At 36.6% G+C, this 16,188-nt stretch overlaps 1 protein-coding gene across 1 annotated transcript in view; it reads right to left on the bottom strand.

Moving 5' to 3' along the window:
* PRUNE2 (prune homolog 2 with BCH domain) overlaps positions 1–16,188 on the bottom strand; it is a 132,700-nt gene that overhangs the window by 94,857 nt on the left and 21,655 nt on the right. The window contains exons 2-6 of the mRNA XM_058827890.1: positions 12,134–12,238; positions 11,475–11,677; positions 10,043–10,206; positions 3,305–3,457; positions 729–823 (exon numbers count right to left, since the gene is read on the bottom strand). Of these exons, the coding sequence (XP_058683873.1) occupies positions 729–823; positions 3,305–3,457; positions 10,043–10,206; positions 11,475–11,677; positions 12,134–12,238 (720 nt within the window). The remainder of the gene's footprint in view (positions 1–728; positions 824–3,304; positions 3,458–10,042; positions 10,207–11,474; positions 11,678–12,133; positions 12,239–16,188) is intronic.

Here is a 16,188-nt window from a genome sequence, read left to right as displayed (position 1 = left end):
CAAAAACTCCTTCAACCACAGAAGCATTTTTGTAAAATGCATCACAAGACACACATATTAAGAAATCTCTTAGGACATACAAGGCAAGAACTATTCAAGAGATTTTTTTTTTTTTGTTAGTAGCATTTGACATAAAAAAAGACAATTTGGATTTAGTGCAAAAGTAGACGAAAATTTCTTCTACATTTCAAATACTTTTGTATAGGTGACCTTCATGCAAATGAAAGGACTGAAAATTACAAACATACACTATATAAAGATGTTTAAGTTACTGATATCTTTTTCAGACCACTTAGGTTTTATTACTAATCAATATGCCAGTACTCAAACTTCAGTGAGAAATAACAGCATCATGTCATACTTGTTCAGTAATCTAAGCATTCATTTTTTAAAAATAATATTTTTACATAATATCCAGAAAAACATAACTCTCCTTCAGATCAAGGTGGAAAGCTCACACCTTCAATTCATGCAAAGGTTCCAACCTTTGTTTATGCCATTGTTTTTAACACACCAGGGTACAATCTAAAGGGAGGAAATAATCATAATACCATAACAATGAAAGTCAGACAACAAATATCTACTAGGTCTCTCAAAGTTAATTAAATCACTGTAAATTCTGTTCATACTGCAAAAAATACTGAGAAAACAATTTGTTCACAATCTCTTTTAAAGAACTATCTCCATATGCAATAAGGCTGTTAAACATGTTTTAAGTTTTGTCTTACCTCCAGTGTCATGTACACAGTGCTAATTGCTACTTTGATTTCTCCATCTGAAATCTCCCTGAGATCCTTGAGCAAAACCTCCTCAATACTCGCACCTGCTTAAGAAAAGAAACAAATTTCCATATATACAATTATCTACAGCAGACAGATGCATCAACATAAATTAAAAACGCAGCTTAGACCTTACCTTAATGCTGAACCTTCTTTCTGTACTTCAGAACATCACATGAGAAAATAAAAACTAACATTAATATTTCAGTGCTTAATGTTTCTAGAGGGATTTTTTTTTTTAAGGAAGAAAGAAATTTAAAGGAGGATACACACTAACAACAAGTATGAATATGAAGAATTAAGTCTCCTGCAACACCTATGCTCCTGTGTGAACACTGAATTTTTGCAGTGAACATACTTCCAGCTGATGATAAATGTCTAGCTAGACAATTTCCATGGTCTAATATGAAATCACAAATATAAAATTAGTTCTGAAATAAGTAATATATTGGAAAGCACCTGTGGACTATTATGGTGTTTATGAAATATCATAATTCATTCAAAATCAAGGCATTTTAGATATTCTGTAAACACAATCATTCAATCTTTCTGACCATCTTCACAAATTGGTAACACCAATGGGTTTTTCTCATGTACATCAAATCATTCATGAACCAAGTGTATGTTTATGGACCACAGAAACACTCTCATCAGAAACAATGGCGTAAAACAGGAATTGCAACCAGACACATTGGTAAGTTTAAGCACAAGGTATTGAAAATCCAGGTGGCTAGTTTCCCTCACTGGACATGTTTGTCCAAAACAAATACATATTATGTAGAGGAACATAACTACATCACATGACTGCAACGCAGACCTGATAGCCAAATGTCTGTGTAAAGAATGCTGCAAGCCATCTAAAATGTCCACCAACCTTTAAGGCACAGCAGTTTAGCATCCACCACGTGTCTGTATAAATGATTTTCAAGAGGGAAACAAATACCAACTTGAGTCAAAGAAATTAATCCTTTCATTACTGTTCTTTGAGTCCAGCTACTGCAATCAGTCTAATGACAAGATGAACATTTACACATCCGACATGTAAAAATTTTTGTATATAACCTGTAGACTTTCTGGGGGGCTGCAACATGTTGTGCCTCAAATAACAAATGAATTCAGGCCAATAAATCATTAATTCTGCCAGAAACAGATTTTTTTTGGCTCAATTGTCCTAATGTTGCCTCAAGTAACAGGTAAATAAGGTAAAATACTTAGCAGAGGTTACATAGGGGCTCCTGAAACTTAGCAACATCCTACTAAAATAAGTGTCACATGCAATATGTGCATCTGTAATATGAATACACAGTAAATATGTACCTTGTAATACATTGAAACAGAAGCTATAAGCAAAAAAAAAAAAAAAGAAAAAAAGAAAAAAAGAGTGGAGGACAGTACCCTCCCCATGCCTCATGTGACATATATAAATTACTGGCAACCATGCAGACTAGACCCACTACATATACTTGTCCAAGTTTCACATTTGCTATTACTGAAAATTTAATGACAAACAGTATTAAACCATTTTCCTTGGCAACTGGAAGAACTAAGTACTGACTTCCATAAAAGCCACTTTCACTGCCACTTTCCAATCTAGACTGCGTACAGTTCATTACTGAACTATGATTTCTTGAACTTAAGAGAAATCATGTGAACTTTTACAGACCTGAACTAAATTAACTTGTAATCTCACTGAAAGAAAGGGCAAATTCTGTCTTTATCTGCTAGACAGGGCAGCTGTCTCAGACTGATGGTCTGAATTTCAACGACTACTTTCTGCATATGGGAAGACAGAGACTAAAAAAAGACACTTAGTCTGCAAGGACCCTGTGCTTACTTGATATATCTAACAGAGAAATATCCCTGTGAATTTAATACTCACTCTTTGGTAAAAGCCTGGCAGCAAATGTCAGTAAAAAAATGCAAGAGTTATTGCAACAATCTTCAGCTTTCACAGCATCTCTTCAAAAGCCTGCTTTTTGGTTTTGAACCCAAAAGTAAATTTTGGGTTCAAACATTGCCGCTTTAGATCACTGAATATTTCTGTTTGGTATTTCTATCAGAAGAAAGGAAAAGAATTGCAACTTTCCCACTGCATCATTAATGCGAGTCTGATGTCAAATTCACTTCACCTGTACACAGCCCTTAGTAAATCTGTGCCATAAAACAAAATCTACTTCCACACCACATAGGCAATTGCACAATTTCTGCCCATGGGCTGACACATTTTTTACATCCATGTGAATCAACATAAATTGATGAGCTTATACTTGTAAAAGCAATATAAAATATGAATTGTTAACTTTATCTGCAAAAACAATAAAATATTATTTATGACCTAAGTAGCTCCTCAAAAGAAATCATTATTCCACGATTTAGAATGTAAGCAACTTATTTTAAAATTAATATACTACATTTAACTGCCAATGAAGATAGCATGTTGCATCTATTTTCACCACAGACAATATTCTGATAAGTTACACAAATAAATTTGTAACAGGTCTGAAAAATGGAAGAAGTTGCACTACCTTGGGCATTAAACTGCGTTTCCTGGAGAGCAGAGATAATTTCCTCTCGTGGGGGAAGATCTGGAAACCTTTCCTCCAAGATGGACAGTACTTTCTCCTGCTGCTCTGTCATTCTGTCAGTTTCCAAAGACATGCACTTGAAGAGAATGCTCCCTGAAATATTGAAAGACAAAAAAATCAATGTCTCTTGTAAATATCAAAGAGGAACTATTGAAACAGAAGTTTTACTGTATTGCTTCCCAAGCCCATTCACTCTTGGAGGTTGTTTCCACTGAGAGTTCACTGAATTCACCAGAAACATCCTTCTAACATGAAGCTCCTAGATCAGAACTGGCTGCCTCCTCAGTGCCTCTGCTACAGCTAATTGGCTGGTCCCAGTGCTGCCACAGGGTGCAGCATGCTTCTGTACACTAACAGGGCAGTGCAGCACAGCCAGCAGCAGCTGATGGACAAACACCACCCTACGTTCTCCTCTCTCCAGGCATTAGACCAAGTGCTGGTGTGTTTTGACACATAAATCCACACTGTCAGCCTTCCCTCTACAGATATGTCAGTGAAATCCGACAACGGACGTAAGGAAGAAATACTCTGCTGTGAGGATGGTGAGCCACCAGAACAGGCTGCCCAGAGAATATGGAGATGCCCCATTCCTGGAAGTGTCCAAGGCCAGGTTGGACCAGGCTCTGAGCAACATGGATAGTGAAAGGTGTCCCTGCTCATGGCAGTGGTGTTTGAACTAAATGATCTTCAAGTCATTGGTCACTGCAGTGTAACTGACTCTGGCTAATTCTTGTCAACAGACACACCAAAAAACCACCAATTCAGACAATCAAAATTTTAAAATTTAAGAGAAACATAACCCAGTAAATAACTTCATAGTGACTGGAATTGTCTTACAATATGGAAGTGAGAGTGATGTCTTTTCAGACAACTACATGCTGCACATTAAGTCACCCCTTCCATTCCCTGCAGACTGGAATTCCATTTATCAATATACCCAAAAATAGTGTTTTCTTCCAATCACTCACAGTGAATTCAGGATAATAAAATCTTATACTTCAGCCTTGAAATTATTTAGTATTCTACTGTGCACAAGAATTTCAAACAAGTGTATGATTTCATTGCATTATGCTGGGTCAATGAGCAATCGAGTACAATAAGTACAATAAATGAGTTAGATAGTGACTACAAAACAAAGAGCTTAGGCTTTAGCACAGAGCAAAAAAGAGTAAATGAAAAACCTTGACACTGCCACCCTCAATCTCACCAGATGAGCTAGGATCCAAACATCTACTACATCTACTATATATTAATTTTCCTTTTCTCCTACAATATTGTCACATTAAATAACAAATAGCATTTCTTCAAAATTTACAAACCTCTTGCAACACAAAATAATTGTGCCATTATAAAGGGTATACACACCCTTATTAAACAAATCCTGTGTGGATTAAATAATAAATAATGCTTAACAAGCCAAAAGCTGCTCCCCATCAGATACTAATTTCTGGAATTAAATACAAATACATGAAGTTCCAGTCTATGTTTCTATTACAGATACTGTAACTGCCAATATTCTTTCAATTTGCAGCAACTCTCTATGTCAGTATCTCAATCACTTTAAGACAATGTTCCTGCTCTGTTTAATAGTATTAAAAATACTCTATAAATACAGACTGCATGAAAATCATGTATACTGATCCAGATTGCTATTTCTAAATTTAAGTACACAACATAACAAGCAGATTTCAAATTTCTATAGGTAAATAATTGATATATAAAGTACCCAGATATCTATACCCATTATCAAGGCCGAATTTTCAGTCCCTCTAACAGGAAGAAAGTTTCTCAACCAGCACCCTCTATGGTAATTCATCTAAAAATATCCCTTTGTTGTTCAGCTCCACAGATAATAGTGCTTGTGCTACATATATACTCTTGAGGTATATTCTATAGGTTGGAAATAGTGGTGACCAGAATGAGTGAGACACCCCACAACATGCTTTCAGTAAGCACAGAGCTGCGTCCGGGTAAATGGCAGACCCAGGGACCAGGATGCACGGAGTATTTTAGTAACAGTGATTTTCTGCTTGTTTTCTTCCTCCAGAAACAGAAAGGGAAATTGCTCATGCACACACAAAGGAAATGGAGACTCTAGCAGAAAGTGCTGGATCTACAATGTGTGCTCAAATTCATCACACCTACTGGAGGGAGGCTGCAGCATATACCATAAAGCCCTCCAGCAGCATTAGGATGAGTCAGGCAGTCTGTCCATCTGCACAGAACCTCAGATACACAATGCATGAAACTTTTACCACAGCTGTGTGTGCTTCAGGAAATAGAATATTTGGGTAAGATGAAGAAGAGAAAATCCTAGTACAAACATACAGGGAAAATGTAGAAAAACAAAAGGTGTGAGCTGTATATCCAACCAAGCTCACCAGTCTGGAAGTCAACTTGATGCAACCTTCACTCACAATAGGCAGACACCTTAGAAAGCTTTTTTAAAAGCTCTGGTTTTGTCACTAGCCACAACAGTACTGTACTGCTTGCAATTGATAACTTTTCTACTAGGATGCAAGCCAGAAAAGGATAATTCTCAAATCACTAGGGTGTCAGCAAGCCCTAAGATCAACATTTACTTGTCCTTTAATACTATGACTGTTCTTCAAAATTGTCCTCATTACCAGGAAAGAAAGGCACACCTCTCCTCCTCAGGCATCCTCAGCATTCCTGTGAGAGTTAAGATTCCCGGTAGCTTAGCAAAACAGTTCACTTAAGCTACTTTTGCTTGACCAAAGGTCATTAGTTCATTTAGTCATGTGCTGTCTTATAAAAACCTGCTGTAAAGCAACACATGGTCTCAGAAATCTCCTGCAGATTTTACTGAGTGTTGGTGCAACTCCCCCAGGGTTTCTGAAAGTATAATGGTGGCTGCTGTCTGCTTAAAAACAGAGAAAAATATATATATATATAATAGGCAACACAAGATTCAATATTATTTCTTGCGTACATCACACTTTACATTTTTTTTTCTGAAGAGGTCACTAGAAAATAGGCTACGGCTCTTAAAAAAATGTGCATTTTATTCTTTTTTTGCAAAGCAGTTTGAAAGTGAAGCATTAGTTTTGCCAAAAGCAATTGCTGTGCATTAATATTAAACATGATCTAATGAAGGCAGAAGTCGTTTTGGGAAAACATTAAGAACAGCAAAAGCATCTCCTGAATTATAAGTTTATGGCTGAGAGAAACAGTACAATGAAAACACAGGCATTTCTCCTGTCAAGGTTTTGTTCCATAACCTGTAAAAATAAAGGACAGGGAAAAGAGGAAAACCAACAGTCCCTTATGGAAACTAGATTTCAACACTCCTCATGCATCGCTCCCCACCCCCCCCGCCAAAAACAGCAAACCAAAATTGTAAATATACCCAAGTAAGCAATCTTTACAGTAATTAACAGGAAATGCAATGAAGCTGGAATAAAATGTAACTGGGGAAAAGAGAGGAGGAGCACTGCCTCCAACAAAACCTGCTTCCATATATTGAAAAGGAGTGTCAGTCCAAATAAGTGAAGTGCTTGTTGCAGGTCAAAATGATCCTTTCTTCCTGGCATTAAGGATGCACCAATGAGTGAGCATGTGAATCATCTGATCAATGTACAAGACAGAACAAAAAAAAAAAATACTGGCATAATCCCCAAAGTCCTTAAAAGGGCATTTCTTAACATTTGTCTGGGTGGCTAGAATAACAAACTAGTCCTCTCTACTGAAAGTCAGACTGCCCCAACATGGCATGAAAATACCTCAGCTATGCAGCTCATCACTAGCAAAAGCAGATTCACATTAAAAAAATTGCTGACGCTCTTGCTGGAAATCTGTCTATATTTACATGTTGTGGTTTGCACCTTGTGGCATCCTTCAAGGCCTTATACAAATAAACATAAGGAGGCATTTTTGAGAGTGCATTGACCCAAGATACCTGACAGTGAGTGCCTGGAATAACATCCTTGCCAGCTGGCTGCAACAGAGAATGTAATGATTCAGCAGTTTAATGGATCTTGAGTTTGGCAACAGTCCCCTTATAAACATCTCTTGGGAAATAAAATAATACAGGCCTAGGACTCTGGCAGCTTCTGTAATTGTTTGCTTCTGGCACAAATCCAGGGACTGCACTAGCTCAAATGTAAGGCAAATATGGCTGTAGAACACTGATTCCCCAAGCAGGCTCTACTCAAAAGCACAAGGGTAGAATTAGCTTATATAACATCTGATAAGGAGACAAAGATACCCGAAAAGCACTCCTCTAAAAAAAATTATTCTTTAAATAGAAAAATGCCTAAATGAATAATGCTTGGTTTCATAGGAAATACCTTTTCTCTTGCGAGTTGTTGTTGTTGCTGCTGCTGTTGCTGTTTTTTAAACATTGACAGACAGGTGAATTTTGGTCAAAGGTGCAATTTATATATATAAACATTTTCTTTTTTATTAAAACTTAAAAATTGCTAACAGACTTTAAGAAAAAAAGTTTCAAAAAACGTCAACAAATGAAGCTGTCTTGATCACTACATGACCATTATTAAAACATGAGATTTTCTTTTATCTTAAAAGTCTACCAGCAAAATACTCACTGGAAAGTCAGAAAATGAAAGAGGGCCTCCCAGCTCAAAGACTCAGATAGCAGCATCTCTCAGTATTTTTATGAAAATAAAATCCTAACTCTTAGCACTCTGACTTCTACTTTGGCCTTCTGTTCTGAACTTAACCTGAAATTTATACAAACTAACTATATACAGATTTACACTGGAAGTAACATAACAAAAGGTGAAAATCCCAGTATTTTGCAGCCTCTGTACCCGTGAAGTGCCCCCAGAGAAAGATGACAACCTGCAAGCCTCTACGTACTTATCTGTCAGTTGTGGGAATGAAAAGAGCCAACCCTCTTCCATGATACACAGTCCCTTTGTTCCCTATGGTATGGTGAGATGAATTTAAGAAGCTATACCTCATAATAAAAGACCATAATATATACAGGGAACCAAAACATAGACACGGCAGGCTATAGCTCATCTCTTATTTTCTGACTGTTTTAGTTTGATCTGTCATTTACACACATTATTATCTGACTTTTTAATTTTTTTTTAAATTAATCTCATCAAAACCACTGACTTTTCTAAATTTGTAATTAAATATTCTTAAGTAACAAAAACTTTTTCTGTTTTAAGATACCGAGAGGACTTGCTGCACTGTTTCACTTTTGATTTGTACAAGCTGTGCTGCTGGGAGAAGTAGAAAAGCATCCAGTCTCAAGTGCAACTGTGTTTTGTACCCTAGGCTTTGCCTAGGCTTCTTCTCATACCATGCAGAAGAAGGTATGCAGGGACTTTTTATCCACTAAGTTCCTCAAACATGCACTACCAAATTTAATAATCAAAATGTAATTGCTCATTGATTAAAAAAAAAAAATAAAAAAATTAGCCACTGTATTTCCCAAAGCTGGAAGCACTATGCAAACACTAAGAAAAGCCTAAATATTTTAATTTAGATACAGATTAGAGGCACAAAACATGCTGACACATCCACATACAGTACTTGAACCTGTTCTTGAACATTTTAACTCTCCCTCTTGACACTCCACCAACAAACAAGTATCCTGATATGCCTCAAAACCCCTTTTTTGTTCTGCCTCCAAAACCAATTATTGTGCTTGGTCATTTGCTCAGATTCCTGGAGAGCTACTCAACAGAAATTTGGAGCTTACAAAAACATTTCATGGCAAGTTAACTAAAGCTTGTTAGCATGGAAAGATACTGTAATGGCAGGCTAAATGGTGTATTACTGTTAATGCTTATTCTGTGGAATATTTTTGAAAAATATTAATCTTTGTGATTTCTTATAACATACTTCTTAGTTATCACAGTGATGAGTATAGTGATTTACCAAGATTCTAGTTGCTTCTGAAGTCTAAACGTAGACAAGTTTTCATAATCCTCATTAAACATGCCCACATTAATTTCGTAAAAGGATATTTAGCAGTTTCACATAATTAAAACTTAAAACCTATAAAATTCATTGAACATTATTAGAATTCAGTAACTTAAAAGAAGTAACTGCTCTTTTCAACGCCAGTTTTATTTCCAACTGGAAAGCTCTGCTGCAGCAAATAAACTAAAAAAATGAATACAAATTATGAACTTCAAAGACAGAGAAGAAATACTTCTGACTGTTGAAGCCCACCCCCACTTTGTACTCTACTGGGCATACCCAGTACAAAAGAAAAGCAGAGTGCAATGAAGATTTGGTAACACTGCTTTTAAACAGAAAAAGTTTTGCATCACATCATTAAAACATCATTCTATAAAAAAGTACAACCATTGGGAGGGATAAGCTTTAACTTGTAAATATTAGATTCCAATCCATATTGTTGTCCACAGTGCCCCTGAAATCAACGAACTGCACAGCTTTTCCAGCTACCCAGCTGGTATGTCGACAGTTTCATTTAATATTCTTGTCTAGTGATACAGCAAAGACCTCTCATGCCTATTTTTAAATGCACATTTTTAATATTCAATATAATGTTACTCTTTAACAAACTCTTTACTCCCTGCTTCTTTTATGAAGCTTCCTGTGGTCTTTAAAGGGATTGTTAACCAAAGAATGGATCACACTCTTTCTGCATGAGCAAATTCAGAAACACTCCATTAAACCTTTCAGTATTTAATATAAAGAGTAATCTCTCACCTCTGAGGAGATAAGCCAGTTGCTGAGTGATTAACTCTGGTGCCTTTTGAAGAATCTCTTTTACGACTAAAGAGGAAGAACATGCTTGTATCTCCAGGCTCCTGTCACATTGCTCATCTGGATTGATGACTTTGACAACAGCTGATTCCAAACTTTTATCCTCACTATCAAGAAAATTTAGAAGTTATACATATATTTATCTTTATAGCTGCTTAGACAACTCAGTAAAAAGGTACAAAATATTTTTTTAAATTCTGGTCTACAACAGCATTTTTATAGCTACCTGAAGCCTGCTATAAAGCCAAAGGATAACACAGGGATCCTAAACATGCTATTTTTTAAAGTGTTCAGAGTTCTTTTACTGCTTGATACATCACTAAGTACAACATTTGCCTCATCAAAATCTATTAAATATTATTGACAAAAAGTATTTCTACATGTGCTGAAAATAGCCTTCTTTATATAGAGGAGATTCAGGATTTTCCCAACTGAATATTCTGAAAACTTAAAAAAAAATTTTTGGGTGTGTTTAGATAGTTCTTGTTTCTGTTTACAATAGCAGTAATCAAGCCAAACTAATTTTAATAATAAAATACTAATTGTAACTCCTCAGAAGGAAGAAACACAGGAAGTGACAGTCATAAACAAAAAGCAGATCTTACAGATAATTTTTACTCTGAGGACTGAATGATGCACTGAGCTGAAGGCACTTAACACACCAACAGCTATGAGATTCACATATACTTCTTTCTTCAGATTTTCCCTACTTTTAGTCTATATAAACTTCTATAAACTTCTCAGAGTACAATGGGGCCTTAGGATGCTACATGTCTTAAATGAAGTTCTAAGGACAGCTGGAAGTAAACAGCATCCTTCACTCTGGGCAAGACATGCATACCATTATAAAGAAGCTCTTCATAAAGGATTCACAATGGCCTCATAAATAGTCCCTCTTAAGGATGGGACTATTATGGGTATACGGACTCTGATCTCCCAGAGATCAACTCCAAGCCTTTTGAAAGGCTGTCATTGGTAAGGACCACAACAATCCAGCCATCTTAACAGCACATATGAAAGTGTCTGGGTACCTACAAAACAATGAAAGATTCTCAAGGGAAAACTAACTAAGAAGCAGAAAAAAACTCTGATCTCTTATCTACTGGCCACAGGAAACTTCCAGACTATGTAACTAAATTAAAATATCTAATCTCAGATGTGTGTAAATACAAGGTTCTTAAAAGTGGAAATTTCATTAAAAGTGATGAAAAGATCATGTTCACCTTGTTACATTTATTAAACATAATGGGAGAAAAAATACATTTTTTTTAGGTCTGTATTAACATAGCAATATTGACATTAATACAGAAAAAATGTAATTTTTTAAACAGTTCAAACTCACATAAGCCACTTTACTGTACATAAAATGCAATACCTCATCAGCATGTTGCTGTTTACAAGTGTTAAAGACAATTTCCCTTCAGCATTCAGCTGATGCAAATTGATTTCATCTCGGAAGATATGGAATGACTCTGGGATATTCAGCTCCTCCAAAATAAATCTTGTCTCAGTGAAGTAGCTGAAGTCTCTTCTTGGTATGTTCAACACAGGTAAGCAAAGAACATCAGGAGGACTGACCTGTAACATAGCACAGTAACATAGCATTTGTGAGAATTTGACTTGTTTTTCATCAGGACAGTACTTTAACATAGTACTTTAACAGTGATCAATTAGAAACAGCCTGGATTTTCTGCTTGGGGCTTTCTCCCCTTTACTTAATTAAAAGAAAAAAGAGGTATTTGGCTCTTTTTTTTCTTCATTGGTCTCTGTTCCTACAGAGTACCTACAAAACCAGAATGGGAAAAGGAATGAAACACAGGACTGATTTTTCATGCTACTCAACAAGCCATTTAATAACCACCCATTCATTTTTGTATTAAAAGAAATGTTATTTATCTCTTTAAAAATCATTTTCGATAGTAACAAAATCATTGTCCAGAAAAGATGTTTTTATAGCCATTGACTTAACAATAAAATGTCTATAACAACCTGGAACAAGTGAATTAAGACCACTCAGTCCAATTTTTCCTTTACCTTGTCTAGAAAGTAGGCATAGGCCAGGGTAGAAATAAGTGAATCCAAATCACAGGGTTTATTCCCAAGAACAACATGGACTTTTTCCAGGCGTTTGCTCCTGTTCTGTAAGACATTAGAAGACAATTGCCATGAGTGGATATGATGAGAAAAAAGTAAAATCACCATGACATTTTAAAGGACAAGTTAAATATCAGACTTTGTTCTCAGTTGTAGCATTTTTCACTGGTGGCTGGAGGAGTGGACTTCTTGTGGGATAAGACATTCCTTGGCTTCAGAGTTCCCAAGAAAGCCAAAAACTAAATTTCACAAGACACCATAGTTTAGAACCCAGTGAGGTCTGAAACTGACAGAAGTCCCTTTCACAACAAATAGATAAGCAGCAGCTTCAATGTATGTGTGGAAAAGCTTTTCAAAACACCTGACAAATTCATTCATAAAACAGACAAAAAGGGTGTAGAAATACACAAAACAAAATGCACGGGAAATAATACCTAGCAAGTTGTGATTTTAATTTTACCCTTTTCACTTAGCTGAAATCAGTAAATAGAAAAAGTAAATGCCTTTCACACTGAATCTTCAGAAGCTGAACACAGCTGAAGTACTAAGAGTTTTGAACTGTTCCCACTTAATAAAATTAGGAGCCTTTCCAACAAGAGGAAAAGAGAAGACTGTGTGAAAGAAAAGTATTGAAGGGAAGGATCTACCTTCTTCATAACTACACATAAAATATAAGATTAAGTTTTTCTCTTGTGCACATCATTACGGTCAAGCTAGCTGCATGAAAACGTAACAGTTTATCTACTTTCACTGTTTCTTAATTGGTGAAACATAGGTGCCTGATGCTAAGAGACACGCTTCAGAAACAAACACACGAAAGTAAACATTTTTGTGTTGGCATATACAGGCTGTTGTACTTTCTGCTACTTTTAACTGGAATTCCAGGTGTCAAAATTTTAGTCTTTCAGCAGAAGCATGTAATTACCCTTAATAATTACAAATGTGCAATTTTTCTTAAGCTAACCTTTTCCCTCTATGTCAAGTCTTAGTTCTACCTGGATATAAGGACTTAAGTTCTCTTTCCATTAATAGAACACAGCCATCAAAATACATTTGAGTAATAAATCCAGGACACATTCTCCATTCCCTATACATCAGGAAAGACAGACCTAGCTTACTGAAGAATACAATGTCTGGAACAGATCCATTCATTTATGCTCTAAGTCTTCAACAAACTGTCTCCATATACTCTTTTCAATATAATTTTTGTAACACATTTTTCTGCACCATGCATTTGATTGATTTGCCACAATAAAAAACAAAAATAAAGCTCATGAGCTCATCCTTTTTTCAGTACCCTCTCAGTAAAGAATTTCTTCATAATATCTAATCTAAACCCGTCCTTTTCTAGTTTATGGCCATTCACACTTGTACTATCACTACGCATCCTTGTCAAAGGTTTCTCTCCAGCTTTCCTGTATTTCCCCTTTACATTATGGAATGCTGCTCTAAGGTCTTCCTGCAGCCATCTTCAGGCTGAACATTCCCAAGTCTCTGAACCTGTCTTTATAAGAGAGCTGCTTCAGCCCTATGGTCAATTTTAAGGATCTCCTGTGGACTCCAACAGGTCCATGTGCTCCCTGTGCTCGGCCCCAGAGCTGATGCAGCACTGCAGTGGGGTCTCAGCAGAGCAGAGCAGAGGGGCAGAATCCCCTCCCTGGCCCTGCTGCCCACACTGCTCTGGATGCAGCCCAGGACATGTTTGGCTTTCTGAGATGTAACACATTCCCAGTTTATAATGAACACACACCCATAAGTTTTTCTCCTCAGGGCTGCTCTCCACCCAGCCTGTGTTTGTGTTTGGCACTGGCCTGGCGCAGGTGCAGCACCTTGCACTTGGCCTTGTGGTTCATGAGGTTCACCCAGGCCCATCTCTCAAGCCTGTCAAGGTCCCTGTGTGGTACTGACAGTGACTAGCAGTAACTTTTTCCCTACCTTTCTTTCCTGCTTTTCACTGAGCAGAACTTGGTTCTCTTCTGCTGCCCCTCTTGCAGATCCAAGATACATGATTTCACCATTATTCCATTTCCCCATGTGCAGCTGAATGAATGGCTTTTTAGCATAATAACCATGCAACCCTGAAGTATTGCATACTGCTCATTTTTCATGTGCATCACTGCTTCCTCTTTCACCATCTCAAATACAATTAGTTTGGTTAGCCTTCTGCATGTTAAATCAGCCATCTTCAGGAAAAGCAGCCACATGGATGGAAGGCTTCCTCTCACAGGTCTTCCCAAGCAAAAACCTGGGCAGAGAAGCCCACAGTCCAGAAGACAAAGATCCATAAACCCAGTAAGGCTTAGCTACAATAGGACTAAAATGTAACTACCTCCTGCAGTTACCACAGCTAAACCTGAGAGGAAACTTGAACTGTCAATATCTCTCTAAGAATTAAAAAATTAAGGAGGTTAATAATGAAGCTAGAACTCTTGAATTAAAATGCATAGGAGATCAGAGATTTCTCTTCATGATGATGAGTTTTCGTTTAGCTAGATTAAAGGTAAACTGCAAAATGCACAAGCACTGGATGACTGGGATAAAATGAATTAAAGAAATTATGTGTCATTTTCAGATGGCATCAGTCAGGATAACTTAATTTAGATCAGACCTGCTAGATTAACATTCACTTATTGTGCTCAGGAAAGAGATTTATAAACATTAGGCCACTTCCGTAAGAGATCTGATTCTCTCATATCTCTCACAGATATTTACCATGAAGAAACTCTCATATCTGTTCAGTTTTGTAGTCTAGTAATACATAAAAGCATGACTATGCAACTGCATCTCTATGTAACTGCAGTAAAAATATCATTTATTGGTTCCCACCTGCATCAAACAGCTGATATATTCAAACATACTGGCAATCAGGTTTGTAAAAGTTTTGATCAGGACATGTTAACCACAATGATTGATCAAACTACAGTATTCCAGTCAAAAATTACATTGTCTCTACTTTTTTTTTTTTTCTTCTGTTAATAGAGAAGCTGAAGTGATCTTGCAAGATAATAAACACTGAAGACTCAGTATAAACAGGAATGCCTAAAAATGCTTACTGTCTCAAGGCAAAAAAAACTTTTCTATTTCCTTCATACACATTCACCCACAGTCACACACGGCCTTGCTTTCTGAGTCACTACTTGCTTTTTGCCTCAAATTTCACAAGTTCTGTGCCTAAACTGTAATGAAATCACTGACTTTTACTGCAAGGAATGGGACAGCACTTGTCAAACAAAGCAATTCTTTGAAGAAACAATATGGCTTAACAGAAGCATATTAAAAAGGAAGAAGCTGGAGAACCACATATATATGTGTGTTATATACAGCGTCAGATACAACACTGAAAACTTCTCCAGCCTTGTGGCTGAAGCACCAACCAGGGGATGGATCCAAGCTTCACAGACACAGCTTTCCTGGAGGAGCATAGGGGAAAACCCTACCTACTCGGACTAAGGCCAAGATAGTCAAAAAATCTATCTTTCAATATTTAAACTCATCAAATGAGATGAAAGAGGATTTCTGTACCTGAAATTCTACCTCCAAATCGGAGGTACAATTTACTGAGTAGTCATTTTGGAGCACAACTTTCATTTGCCTTATAGTATCAGGCAGTATTATGCTTCCAGTGGCCTGAGGGCTTTTAACATGATTATATGTCTCTGTTGTCAAAGAAATGGTTTTAAGCCAAAGCAAAGTTAATTTAATATTTAATGCAAAGTTACAGTTAGTTAAATACTTTCAAAGTCTTTCCAGAAGAAAGCTTTATACTGGCCTGGAAAAAAACAGATGGTCTCTTATTCTAAGAAGAGATATAAGGGAATCCTTGTTTTCTCCCATTTTTTAGGTCAGTCAAAAAAATTATTGTACTTCTCTGCCCCTGTAGTATCCCAGTTATCATGGACAGTATATGACACATAGTAATCTAAAGTAGTAGCTGTCAAATATCTGGTCACACAAGGATTCTTTCCCAAGGAAAATAAGTATAGTCACAAAAATTT

The sequence above is a fragment of the Poecile atricapillus genome, chromosome Z (assembly GCF_030490865.1).
Source record: "Poecile atricapillus isolate bPoeAtr1 chromosome Z, bPoeAtr1.hap1, whole genome shotgun sequence".
Taxonomy (NCBI): Eukaryota; Metazoa; Chordata; class Aves; order Passeriformes; family Paridae; genus Poecile; species Poecile atricapillus.
This window is presented reverse-complemented; position numbering and strand designations above follow the sequence as displayed.